Source organism: Terrapene carolina, unplaced genomic scaffold, assembly GCF_002925995.2.
Source record: "Terrapene carolina triunguis isolate 2854851 unplaced genomic scaffold, T_m_triunguis-2.0 Scaffold30, whole genome shotgun sequence".
Taxonomy (NCBI): Eukaryota; Metazoa; Chordata; order Testudines; family Emydidae; genus Terrapene; species Terrapene triunguis.
Window position 1 is genome coordinate 8520076 of NW_020664381.1, and position 13672 is coordinate 8533747.

The 13672-nt window shown below is 46.2% G+C and overlaps 1 protein-coding gene across 1 annotated transcript in view; it reads left to right on the top strand.

Annotated features, from left to right (window-relative positions):
* Positions 1–4579: 4579 nt before the first annotated feature.
* LOC112118626 (synaptojanin-1-like) overlaps positions 4580–13672 on the top strand; it is a 122226-nt gene continuing 113133 nt past the window's right edge. The window contains 2 exon segments of the mRNA XM_029911417.1: positions 4580–4663; positions 5949–6094. Of these exon segments, the coding sequence (XP_029767277.1) occupies positions 5971–6094 (124 nt within the window). The 5' untranslated portion in view covers positions 4580–4663; positions 5949–5970.

Here is a 13672-nt window from a genome sequence, read left to right on the forward strand (position 1 = left end):
CATTAGTGTGTTTCTATTAGATTGTTTAATGGCATTTAAACATTTCTGTATTTATAATTTTAAACCTTTCATTTAGAGTAAAGATGTACAAAATACATTAATCAAAGTAGAATAATAACAGAGGGGCAAAATGAATAATAATAAAAAGGTTGAAAAATTAAAAACCCAATCCAACAAATCACTTAGAATATACTCTGACTTCAGTAGGACTACTCATCTGCTTACAAATATGTGCTTAGGTACTTTGCTGGATACTGGCCTGTGAAATCTGGTAGGGCACTCTCCATTTTGACTAGTGTTTGATGTATTACCATAGCTGCACGGAGATGCCTCAGCCAGGATTGCACATCATTTAGCTCAATGGCAGTTCAAACACATAAAATGTGGACATGGTCCCTGCCCTGAAGAATTTACAACTGAGGGACCCTCAGCCTGCAAACACTTATGTATGTGCTTAACTCCAAGTCCTTTGAGCTTAGTGGGACTACTCATGTGTAAATGTTTGCAGGAACAGGGCTTGAGATCAGTGATAGACTTATAATTTATAGTGGTAATTTAATTTTTTAATAAAGTGGCGTGCCAACCTTCCCTAGCCACATATCACACCACCAATTGACCTTGAGGAAAACAGGTCTTAAAGGACATTGTAAATGTGGTTGGACATGGCCTGATCCAAAGCCTACTGAATTAACTGGGAGTCTTTCCCTTGACTTCAGCATGCTTTGAAGCAGACTCTGGGAGGCCACTCTGGACATGAGGGCATCACCCCCATTAGGGGAAGAGGACAAACTTTCCATCACTCAAGAGTAAGGATAAGATTTTATCATGGAGGTCACAGAATCCATGTCTTCCAGAGACCCCTGTGACATTTTCTGCTTCAGTCCCAGGGTGGCGTGGGTGGAGCTCCCAGCTGCTGGGTGGCATGGTGAGTGGTAGACCCCACCACCCCATCCCCCTTTTGCCACAGTTATTTTTAGTAAAAGTAATGGACAGGTCATGGGCTTCCCAGAATTCTTGTTTTATTGCCCATGACCTGTCCTGTCCTTGACTTTTACTAAAAAGTTACCATGCACGTTTTCTCAGCAACCACCCAGCCAGACAGTTAAGAACATAAGAATGGCCATACTGGGTCAGACCAAAGGTCCATCCAGCCCAGTATCCTGTCTACCAACAGTGGCCAATGCCAGGTGCCCCTGAGGGAATGAACCTAACAGATAATGATCAAGTGATCTCTCTCCTGACATCCATCTCCGCCCTCTGACAAACAGAGGCTAGGGACACCATTCCTTACCCATCCTGGCTAATAGCCATTAATGGACTTAACCTCCATGAATTTATCTAGTTCTCTTTTAAACCCTGTTATAGTCCTAGCCTTCACAACCTCCTCAGGCAAGGAGTTCGACAGGTTGACTGTGTGCTGTGTGAAGAAGAACTTCCTTTTATTTGTTTTAAACCTGCTGCCCATTAATTTCATTTGGTGGCCCCTAGTTCTGATATTATGGGAACAAGTAAATAACTTTTCCTTATTCACTTTCTCCACACCACTCCTGATTTTATATACCTCTATCATATCCCCCCTTAGTCTCCTCTTTTCCAAGCTGAAAAGTCCAAGCCTCTAATCTCTCCTCATATGGGACCCGTTCCAAACCCCTAATCATTTTAGTTGCCCTTCGCTGAACTTTTTCTAATGCCAGTATATCTTTTTTGAGATGAGACCACATCTGTACGCAGTATTCAAGATGTGGGTGTACCATGGATTTATATAAGGGCAATAAGATATTCTCCCTCTTATTCTCTATCCCTTTTTTAATGATTCCTACCATCCTGTTTGCTTTTTTGACTGCCGCTGCACACTGCGTGGACGTCTTCAGAGAACTATCCACAATGACTCCAAGATCTCTTCCCTGATTAGTTGTAGCTAAATTAGCCCCCATCATATTGTACGTATAGTTGTATGTATAGTAACAAGGGCAAGGCCTTTTTAAAACATTTAAGACATTATATGTCTGCCCTTTTCTGATGTGTCAGATTCTTTTTTATGTGAATGTTTCTTGTCTGATCTGGCCCATACTTTATCCTCTTCCATCTTCTCCTCCTGACTAAAATCTAGAGAATCTCTATTAATAGACTCTCCTCTAAGAGAAGTCTCTGTCCGATCCACATGCTCCGCTGCAGCAATCGGCTTTCCCCATCTCTTAGTTTAAAAACTGCTCTGCAACCTTTTTAAATGTTAAGTGCCAGCAGTCTGGATCCACTTTGGTTTAGATGGAGCCCATCCTTCCTGTATAGGCTCCCCCATTCCAAAAGTTTCCCCAGTTCCTAATAAATCTAAACCCCTCCTCTCTACACCATCATCTCATCTATGCATTGAAACTCGGAAGCTCTACCTGCCTACCTGGCCCTGCACGTGGAACTGGGAGCATTTCTGAGAATGCCACCATAGAGATCCTGGATTTCAGTCTCTTTCCTAGCAGCCTAAATTTGGCCTCCAGGACATCTCTCCTACCCTTCCCTATGTCATTGGTACCTACATGTACCACGACCACCGGTTCCTCCCCAGCACTACACGTAAGTCTATCTAGATGCCTCGAGAGATCCGCAACCTTCGCACCAGGCAGGCAAGTCACCATATGGTTCTCCTGGTCATCACAAACCCAGCTATCTACGTTTCTAATGATCAAATCTCCCATTACTAACACCTACTTTTTCCTAATGACTGGAGTTCTCTCCCCTGGAGAGGTAACCTCAGTGCGAGAGGATACCCCAACATCATTTGGAAGGAGGGTCCCAACTATGGGAAGGTTTCCCTCTGCTCCCGTTGACCACTCTCCTTCCCTGAGCCTTTCATCCTCCTTAACAGTGCAGGGGCTGTCTGACCGGAGGTGGGACAAATCTAGTGTCCCAGAAAGCCTCATCAACATACCTCTCTGCTTCCCTTAGGTCCTACAGTTCCGCTATCCTGGCCTCCAAAGCCCGTATGTGGTCTCTGAGGGCTAGGAGCTCCTTGCACCAAATGCACACATACACCACCCACCCATAGGGCAGGTAATTATACATGCTACACTGAGCGCAATGAACAGGCTAGCCCTCACTCTGCTGCTGGGCTTCTACCTGCATTCTGTCCCACAGCTACCTAGGTTAATGAAAGGGGTTTTTGTTTAAAACAAGAAGTTTTGATTATAGTTTGGTTTGAAGAATGGCAAGTGTACCTTGCCCCCTTCCAAACTCCCTGTTAGCGGCCCCTAGTTGCTTGCTCACGCTTTATAAAACCCCGGCCTTCCTGATAGCCCCGCCCACTGACTAAGGCTCAGCCAATGAACAGAGGCTTCTAGATTTCAAACCTTGTTTACAAGCTCACAGCTCCAACTGCCAGCCACAGCACATGGTCCTTCAAACAAACACACACAAGCTCAGCACAGGGCAAGTAACCCCCAAACACACACTAGACAGCCAGGTAGTTGATAGTGGTTTGTTTAAGAAAAGCAGATTCTCCCATCCCAGGAGATGAGGTTTTAAAATCAGAAGCGCTGGCAACACTGCAGAAGGCTCCCCTTGGTCGGTCGGGTTCCCCAGGCCCTGCAGGCCTCAACCCCCAACCCAAGACTGGGCTAATACCGCCCAGCCCCGACCACGCCCACTCACCTCGGGGCTCAGCCGGCCCGCGGGGGCGGGTTCCCGGTACGGTCGCTCATTTTAGACACAAATGTAACTCATATTCCCCTCCCCCGTGTCGGCCCGCGGCGACACCCCGGCCCCCTGAGGGTCCCAGCGCGAGCCAGGGGGCGGCGCCGACACTCTACCCCGCCAGCCAGGCCTGCAGGCCAAGGCAGGGGTGGGACGCGCCACACCTCGCAAGGATGCGGGGGTCTCGCGCGCCCCTCCGCTTGGAGGCTCGTGAGCGCTTCTATACGTGACAGCAACGACCCCGTCTCACTGCCTCGCGCACCCAGCGCCACGCGCAGCTCAGCTCTCCCTCTTCCCCCCCCCCCCAACTTCCGGCCCCGGGCGGCGCAATGCGGAAGAGATGGTCGGACCAGAGCGGAAGTGAGGTAGCCGCTGTCGCCGGCAGCAGCGGCAGCAGCAGGAGGCGCCGCTGGAGGTGGCAGCGAAGCCGGTGAGGGGCCGGGGCCTTGGAGGCTGGGGCCTGCGGGGGACGGGGACGGTGTCACTGCGGCCCGGGGCAGGGGGGGAGGCTGCGCTGCTCAGCACCGGGTGCGACCGGCGCGTGGCTGAGGGAAGCGGTGCCGCAGTAGCTGCACAAGATGGTGGATGATTGAGCATCAGCGGCACCCACACTGTCCGTCTGTCTGTCCGCCCGCCTGGGGGAGGGAGGTGTTTGGGTTTGTCTGTCCGTCCCCGGGGGAGGGGCAGGGCCGCTTGTCTCCCAGCTCTCGGGTTTGCCTGTCCCTGCCTTGGGGGGCTTCTGCATCCCTTCCCCCCCCCCCGCGTGAGCTGTTCACCACGCACGGCCCCCGGGCATTATCCCAGGGAGCCCCGAGGGGGCGGCGCCCGGGGTGACCTCGCCCGTGTCTCGTCCCTTTCCCTCCCCGCCGCTCCGGCGCTGCCGTTCGTCCTCCGCGGCGTCTCTGGCCCTAGGAGGGGAATAATCCGAGCATGGCAGAGCGCTCTGTGCCCGCTGCGCCCCCTCCCCGTGAGGAGACAGGTAAATATCGAGCCCTTTCTAGAGAAGGGAATTGAGAAATGGAGAGGCTCAGGCCGTATTGCTAGGATAAAAGGTAACCTAGATGTTTTAAAAAGGCCTTGCCCTTGTTACTAACAACACGTTAGATTGCTATAATAGTGTTCTTTATTTTACTTGCTTTTCCCCTTTTGTATTTTCCCCCCTATCCTTTTTGTTTTTATTGTTTTGTGTGATTAAAATTAGCCAAATGACTCTGAGTTCACTTTTATTTATAGTCTCTTTAGGGAGTCTCATCTTCTCATTTCTAGTCAATTTCACTAGCCTAGTGTTGTAATGATTGAGAGGAAGGTTTAAATCCAAACAAACCACAACAAAAACCTGTATCCATTAAAACGACAGTAGTACCAAAAACATTTCTGTCACCACTAAGGGTACGTCTACACTTACATCCGGGTCCGGATGTAAGCAATCGATGTTCTGAGTTCGATTTATCGCGTCTGGTTAAGACGCGATAAATCGATCCCGGATCGATCCCGGAAGTGCCCCGGATCGATCCCGGAAGTGCTCGCCGTCGACGCTGGTACTCCAGCTCGGCGAGCGGAGTACGCAGCATCGACGGGGGAGCCTTCCTGCCGCGTCTGGACCGCGGTAAGTTCGGACTAAGGTACTTCGAATTCAGCTACGTTATTAACGTAGCTGAATTTGCGTACCTTAGTCCGAAGTGGGGGGGTTAGTGTAGACCAGGCCTCAGTTTTGTAAAAATAAACAGCTTTTGGGCTTAAACTATTGACAGTGTCCCTTTGGTCAGAGTCACTAATAGAGCTAGCTAAAAATGGAACCTATCTGGGCTCCCAGTCACCTACTTTCATCATTAGGTAGTTGTCACTCTTTTTGCTCAGTGTGATCTGTTTGTCAATGACTTCCTCTCATCCAAGAAATCATAGTCTGTTAACAAAACCATTTCACAAACATTATTTAACTTGGTGAAATTTGCAAATGAGCTCTTTTAAAAGTTGCTTATTTAAGTGCTTATGTTCTAAAAACCAACTCATTATAATGCTTGTCTATAAATATCCCTTGAATATATTTTTCTGAGCAAACTGAGCTTTATCCTAAATCATTCAGCCCTTGTTTGGGTTCTGTCTGTCTTCCTCATGACATTTCATGTCTTCACCCTTCTTCTCCACCCAACCCCCAATTAGATACTCTCTTAAAATACCTGAGTGAGGATAAGAATTGGGGCTGCTTTGCAGTGAGAACCCTGAAGGTACAGAAGCTTTCACTAACATAGTCTTGTATTGGACAGGGCTGCCTCTGATAAAGGAAAAATGGCTTTCAGCAAAGGATATCGGGTCTACCACAAACTGGATCCACCTCCATTCAGTGTGATAGTGGAAACCAGAAATAAGGAAGAGTGCCTCTTGTTTGAGTCTGGAGCTGTGGCTGTCCTCTGTAAGTCAATATGTTTTATTAAGTACAATGTGAAAAGTTGACTGACATGAAAATGCATTCTATCAACTATATTTTTATTTATATTTATTTTTACTTAACTTACAGAAGATGAAGATGACTTGTTACATCACTTAGTCTGTTCTTTTCCCGGTGTTAGATTATTCTCTTTTATACAGTAACTAGTGTTCAGTCTACTTTAAAATGAGTAAAATGGCAAGGTTTTTCTACCTGCTTAAGAGCGAATTCTACAGTTTAAATGACTTTACTGTCAAAGTTTGTGTTGCCTGACATTTATCCTACGTTTTTCCTGTATTTATTTAATTCCATTACTCCTAGTTATATTTTGTTCATCTTAATACAAATTCCTCTTCCTCTGTGAGTGCCATGCAGTTATTTTTCCAACTAATCAACTGTATTTCCTCACAAAAATTCCATATTTCTCATTTCTGTTTATTTTCTAAATTTATTTGTTATCTCTGATGGTTTTCATTTCTTAATCTTCAGTTTTGTTTGTATTATTGCTTTGTCTTGTTACTTTCTATAATAATATATTGTCCATTTCCATTCCTGAGGCCTGTTAAGAAATCACAAACGTGCATATATGCAGTACATCTTAGATTACCAGTAAGTAAAAATTTTTTGGAAGAAAGGTATTTTTACATAGCAGTCACTTTTATAAATATTCAGTGAAGACTATACAAAACGATCAGTGTAATTTTCACATGAAAATATTCACTGATTGTTTTTGAATCATTTAATCTCTCACGAGCGTTTGGCATCTGCAGAGTGACATTCGATAGATGCAGTTGTAGGTCTATAAGCCATTTCAAGGCCTCTTCTGTGGTGTGGTGGGTATCATCCAATTCACCTTTGAATCCATGTTTGGGGTACTGAATTATGATGTGTTTGATGGTTTGGATGTTCTCACCGCAGTTGCATGAAAATGAGTCTTTGATTTTACACTTGTGCATCAAGTAGTTGTATCTTCCATGGTTTGTTCAGATGCAGCTCAATGTGGTCCAAAGTCTGCGTGGCAGGTTGAAACCAGGAGGGCGGCTTGTTGGGTCATTAATAATAAGCTTGCTTGGAATGGTAGATGGGGTCCAGATGCTTTGCCGTTTCCAGGCCGCATCCATAGACATGAGGTGGTCATGAGTTTTCATGATTTCAGGCATTGTTGGGGTATGTTGTTCTCCATAATCTGCGAGATGGGAAGGTCTGGGTAGTTTTTGTGCATTTAAGTTCTTGTGCTGTGGCTATATCTTGATGGATAACTAGAGATTTGATGTTTGCTAAATAGAAAGCCATGGTAGAGGTGTAAAGTTCCCGTGATGATTCGGCTGCCTATCCACAAGTTTGGTATGGAAGCGTCTCGTCCACGCCAGTGCACAGTACTCTGCAACTGAGTATGCCAGGGACAAAGCTAATGTTTGTAGCACCGGGGCAGTTGATCCCCAGCTTGTTCCCACTAACTTCTGAATAATGTTGATGTGAGTCTTTGCTTTAGAGGCTACTTTTTAAAGGTAGTCATGAAAGGTGAGTGTGTGGTTAAGAATGACATTGAGATATGTTTGCTTTGGGTCATAATGCACAGTTTCACCACAAAACTCAACAGTTAGTGTTTTGTGTGATGTTGTCAAGGTAGAAAGAAGAGACTACCTATTTGCTCGCATTTGTCTCAGCTGCACCTTGCCTCCATGATATTAAGGTCAGATGTAAGGGTCACTTCAAATTCTTTAAAGCTATGGGCCTGAATTGCGAATGCCAAATCATCAGACTACACAAACTTCTGCGCTATCATTTCAGGCATATCGCTCATGTATACATTGAAGAGTGTTGGAGCAAGTACAGAGCCTTTTGGTAACCCATTATTCAAAGTGAGCATCTTACTGGCTTGACTTCTGAGGGGTATGCTCATGGTGTTCAGCAGCCTGAAAATCTGCACACAGGGGATCTCTTTGGCCAGCTTCAGTAGCAGATGACCCTTCCAGACTGTCATATCCTGCTGACAGATGGATGAAAGCAGTACTGGTCTTGAGTTTTCATTGGAATATAGCTTTGATGTTTATAGTGAGGGCCAGGACCTGGTCACAGCAACTTCTATGTGGTCCAGCTTGCTGCTTGGGTTGGTTTGCAACCACTTGGGCCTGATTTGGTTTAGAATCATATGCTCCATCACCGTGTAGGTGGTCCTCAAGAGGGAGATTAACCTGTAACTAGAAGGGTGATCTGCAGGTCTTCCAGGCTTTAGGAATGAAATAACCTTCGCTTTTCTCCACACACGGGGATTTCACTGGTCTTCAGGATGTTGGTGAAAAGTTGCATCAGCTATTTCCATGCCAGTGGACTCAGGATGGACACCATCTTTTCCTGCTGCTTTTCCCAATTTCTTTCATCAATCTCCTTACCTGTGAATGGTCCAGACCATTGGAATGCTGGAGGGCATGTGGATGTCACCTGCCAAAGTCAATGCTGGACTTGTCTGCGATACTGTTTGTTCACTGGCTGTTTTGATGTCCACAAAACTTTAGGAGTGAGAGCTTTGGCTTTCATCTGCAGCCTAGTGGCACGTGAGGATTTGCAGCCTCAGCAAGTTCTAGGCATGTCTGCTCGAGTATGTGAAGTTTAGACCTACGCATTTAAGCCACCGTTTCTGCCTTGCTGGATCCAGTGATGCCAGGAGGACCTTTCAAATTTCTAGGTCTCTAGAATTATCATATTTGTGGAGGAGTTTGTGTTGCTCTGTACCTCTGGGGAACACCCTGTACCCCCCTGTTCATCCCTATAATATGGTTGTGTGGTATCCAATGCAAAGTTTGTCATGTTGAGTGTCTTCGGAAGGCTCATGATGCACTGAGCATTGTTGTTATAGGTTGTAATTTTATGTATATAGTTATGAGACTGAAAATGTGTCCTCATGGCTTAAAACATGCGCAGGCAAAAACTGTCCAGGAGCAGAGGCCCAGGAAAAACTCTCCAGGAGCAGAGGGTCAGTTCACGCCTCATCAGGGCCATGTATGGGACAAGCCCAGCCTCACAGGAACAAAGGACATGGCCTAGGCAGCAACAAAGGATCTATTGGACTCTTGAGTGAGTCACCCCCCTTCCCTTAGTCAGTTTGGGACTACAACGAGGTAATGCTCACCTGACTCTGAAAGGGGGTTGGGGGGCAAAGCCAAGAGGGAAGAAAAGACATGATAAAAAGGAGAGACGTTTGCCATGCGTGCGTGCGCGCGCTCTCTCCCACCCACAGCCATCTACAGACACCACCACTAAGTGACTGAAGCGCTGATTAAAGGGGAGAGCCTGGCTGAAGCACAGCCAGCCAGCCAGCCTGTGGTGAGAAGCATCTAAGTTTGTAAGGGCACTGAAACTGTTAAGATCAGCTTAGAATGCGTTTTGCTTTTATTATTTGACCAAATCTGACTACTTGTGCTTTGACTTATAATCACTTAAAATCTATCTTTGTAGTTAATAAATTTGTTTGTTTATTCTACCTGAAGCAGTGCATTTGGTTTGAAGCTGTCAGAGACTCCCCTTGGGATAACAAGCCTGGTACATATCAATTTCTTTGTTAAATTGACAAACTCATGTAAGCTTGCAGCGTCCAGCGGGCGTAACTGGACACTGCAAGACAGAGGTTCCTGAGGTTGTGTCTGGGACCGGCGAGATTGGCTAGTGTCATTCGGTTGCACAATCCAAGCAGCAGCTGGCCAAGAGTGTCCACTCACGTAGCTGGGAGCAGCTTACGTGCTAGAGCAGGGGTCGGCAACCTTTCAGAAGTGGTGTGCCGAGTCTTCATTTATTCACTCTAATTTAAGGTTTCGCGTGCCGGTAATACATTTTAACATTTTTAGAAGGTCTCTTTCTATAAGTCTATAATATAACTAAACTATTGTTGTATGTAAAGTAAAGAAGGTTTTTAAAATGTTTAAGAAGCTTCATTTACAATTAAATTAAAATGCAGAGCCCCTGGACCGGTGGCCAGGACCCGGGCAGTGTGAGTGCCACTGAAAATCAGCTCGCGTGCCGAAGGCGGCACGCGTGCCACAGGTTGCCTACCCCTGTGCTAGAGGCTGTGTGTGAACAGCCTGGGAGTGGGCGCTCTCACAGCAGAGCAGGGTAAGGCTGGCTTCCAGAGTCGAGGATTGGAGTGACCTAGCAGATCACTGGTCCAGATAACACCAGGTGAACGTCACAGAGCTCTTGGCGCTCTGCAGCCCAGCAAGGAGTATACAATGATTTGAGTCCCTGGGGATGTTCTTCTTTGTGGTGGAGATTGAGTGCAATAAAACGGTAAAAAGTCTTTGGTATTGGGGAACTGTCGGAGACTGTGTTGTCCACGGTCATAGTAAAAGCGACCCAGTCTGCTTCTTTGACGTTCCAGCGCAGTGCTGGATTTGAGTAGTGAACTGGGATTTGAATGCCAATATGGTTCAGTATTGGTCTGTGCTGGCTGTTCTGGAATTCACTGAAGACCATCTGCGATACAGGTATTGGTGTGCCTGTATCATCTTTAGAGATGAATGACAGGTCAGGGCAATGTTGTCTACCCCATCTTGCAGAGGGGAAAGTGACGCACTGTTTTGCATCAAAAAGGAGGAGCATATCATTTGCCGACGCCCAGTGTGTCAATTCTTCGCCTGCCATGCTGTTTGCTGCATAGCCCCATTGCATGTGGTGACTATTAAAATTGCCCATAACTACAGCAGGGTTCTGTGCATTCTGCAGAGGTGGTTGAGGCCACTGTGCACCAGCCTCTTGCAGTGTCAAATTTAACTGTATTCATATTTGAATAATTAAAAAATAAAATGCACTAAACATAAAATAATTCATCCTTGCAGCAGTCCTTGTTACCATTTTAAATTAAACTCCATACTTTCAAGCTTCCTATATTCTGAAGAAATGCTTAAATTAATTTAAGATTTGATTAAATAATTTAAAACTATCAGATCAGTACTTTATTGCTGAGTAGCATTACAAATTCACAAACTTAAAATGTCATTATTTTTGCCATCTCTGGCAGACATCTCCATTGTGGTACAATGTGATTAGCCTTTTAGTGTTTTTCTCAGAAAGTGATTCCCTCTTGTCTGTAAGTAGATTTTTATATTTACTGAGCTTCTCTCTGTCTCTTCTTCCCTGTCAGCTCTGTAGACATAAGGTAGGGCAAGCTCTGCTACTTTAGGCACTCATCCCTTCGTAACCTTCCAGTAAGCATAAAGATCCAGTGGGCTCACGTTGAGAGCTGCGCAGAAACACCAACCACTGTTCACACAGTTCTGGTGAGGGATGAGAGGTGGTTGCTTGCTGTGCTGATCAATGTTTTGTTGTGTGGCTGGGTTCTGCCTGGGACCTGCAACTCCTGGCATGAAACTGACACCACAAGGAACTGAGTTCTCAGAAGCTGCCCTTAAATCCCAGATGCTGGTCCTTCTCCCCGAACGCCTGCATTCTCTCGTGGCCCTAGCTCCCTGAAACTTCCTCCCCGCGCCTGTTGGTCTCTTACTTCCAGCAACTGCATGTAGCTCAGTTGTGCAGCCTGCCCTGCTCACCTGCCACTGCGGTCCTAGTGCTGGAAAGAGCCTGGATCCATGTTATTGTTTTGATTCTACGATTCCATCCGTGTTCTTGTTAATGTGGATTTCATAGAGCCCTACCGTGGTAGAAAGTCCTCTTTTGCTCATGGCAGGCAACTGAAGAGTGGAGAGAGCCTCCCACTCACTCCCCTTGTTGATTCACTATAGAGGTGCTGGGAGGGAAGTCATCTTCCTGACCAGATAACTGCTGCTCTCTCTCTAGTGCATAAATATTTCATGAGAACTCTTATTTTAAAAAATTGAAATGTATAAGTGCTTTTGTTTACTAAATGGGATACAATTCTATAGCAGCCTCCAATAAAACTCTGAACACAGGAGCTGTAGATATGCTGACATTTGCTGCTAAAGCTCTGAGAGCAGTGGTTTTCAACCTGTGGTTCACAGACCTCTGGGGGTCTGCAGACTGTCTAAGATTTCCAAAGTGTCTGCACCTCCATCTGAAATTTTGTAGGGGTTCTCAAATGGAAAAAGGTTGAAAGCACTGTCTTAGAGCAGCAGCTCTCAACCAGGTGTCCACAGCTCTGGAGTTTTAATAATATGTTGGGGGTGGGGCCTCAGAAATAAAAAGGTTGAGAACCCGTCTTGGGGAACCTTAGAGAGCATGTTTTGGGCTCCCTGCAGAGCAGTACAGGAGCGTGTGATAGCTTCATAGTAATGAATGACCTAGAAAATGAAACTGACTAGACACACGGGACTGTTAAATGCACAAAGGAAATATGTTTCCTCTAATTTTTCAATGATAATAACTTAACCTTGTTACAAGTAATACATAAAGTTAAACACTTCAGACATATGACTCTTGAACTGCATTCCTTTTGTTGTGCAACCATAACTGTTCCGAACCATTCCCATTACCTGTTTCCCCTTTTACGTTTTCCCCTCGACTGTTTATTTGAATGTGTTGTCTTAAATCACACATTCAGTGCAGATACAACTTGCACTGAACATTACGCAGTCAGTGTATGAAATTTTAATGCTAGCATAGAGCGCCCAACTGAAAAGCCTCTGAGTCTTTTAAGGTTAATACTTTTATTTCTTCCTTTCCAAATGGGAGGGGGATGGGCTTCTGCTAAGATGGCATTTAAGGGGGTCCAGTAGGTTTGCATACCTTTCTTCTGGTCCACGTTCAAATTTCAAAACCTGTGTGTTCTGGAAGGTGCAGTGTACTGTGAGGCTGGCATTACTGGAGCTTGTAAATTTCTTCTAAGGCCTGGTCTACACTAGGCTTTTATGTCGACTTTAGCGCCGTTATATCGAATTAACCCTGCACCCGTCCACACCAGGAAGCCATTTAGTTCGACATAAAGCTCTCTTTAAATCGATTTCTGTAATCCTCCCCAACGAGAGGAGTAGCGCTAAATTCGACATGGCCATATCGAATTAGGCTAGGTGTGGATGGAAATCGACGGTAATAGCTCCGGGAGCTATCCCACAGTGCACCACTCTGTTGACGCTCTGGACAGCAGTCAGAGCTCGGATGCTCTGACCAGCCACACCCCCGGGAAAATTTGAATTCATTTTCATTTTCCTGTCTGGGCAGTTTGAATCTCAGTTCCTCTTTGGACATCGAGGGGAGCTCAGCAGCAGTGGCAACTATGCAGAGCTCTCCAGCAGAGATGGCCGTGCAATCTAATAGAAAGAGGGCCCCAGCATGGACTGATCGGGAAGTCTTGGATCTCATCGCTGTGTGGGGCGATGAGTCCGTGCTTTCAGAGCTGCGCTCCAAAAGAAGGAATGCTAAGATCTACGAGAAGATCTCCAAAGCCATGGCAGAGAGAGGCTACAGCCGGGATGCAACGCAGTGCCGCGTGAAAATCAAGGAGCTGAGACAAGGCTACCAAAAAACCAAAGAGGCAAACGGACGCTCCGGATCCCAGCCCCACACATCCCGTTTCTACGAGGCACTGCATTCCATCCTGGGAGCGGCCGCCACCACTACCCCACCCCTGACCGTGGACTCCGAGGATGGGATCATGTC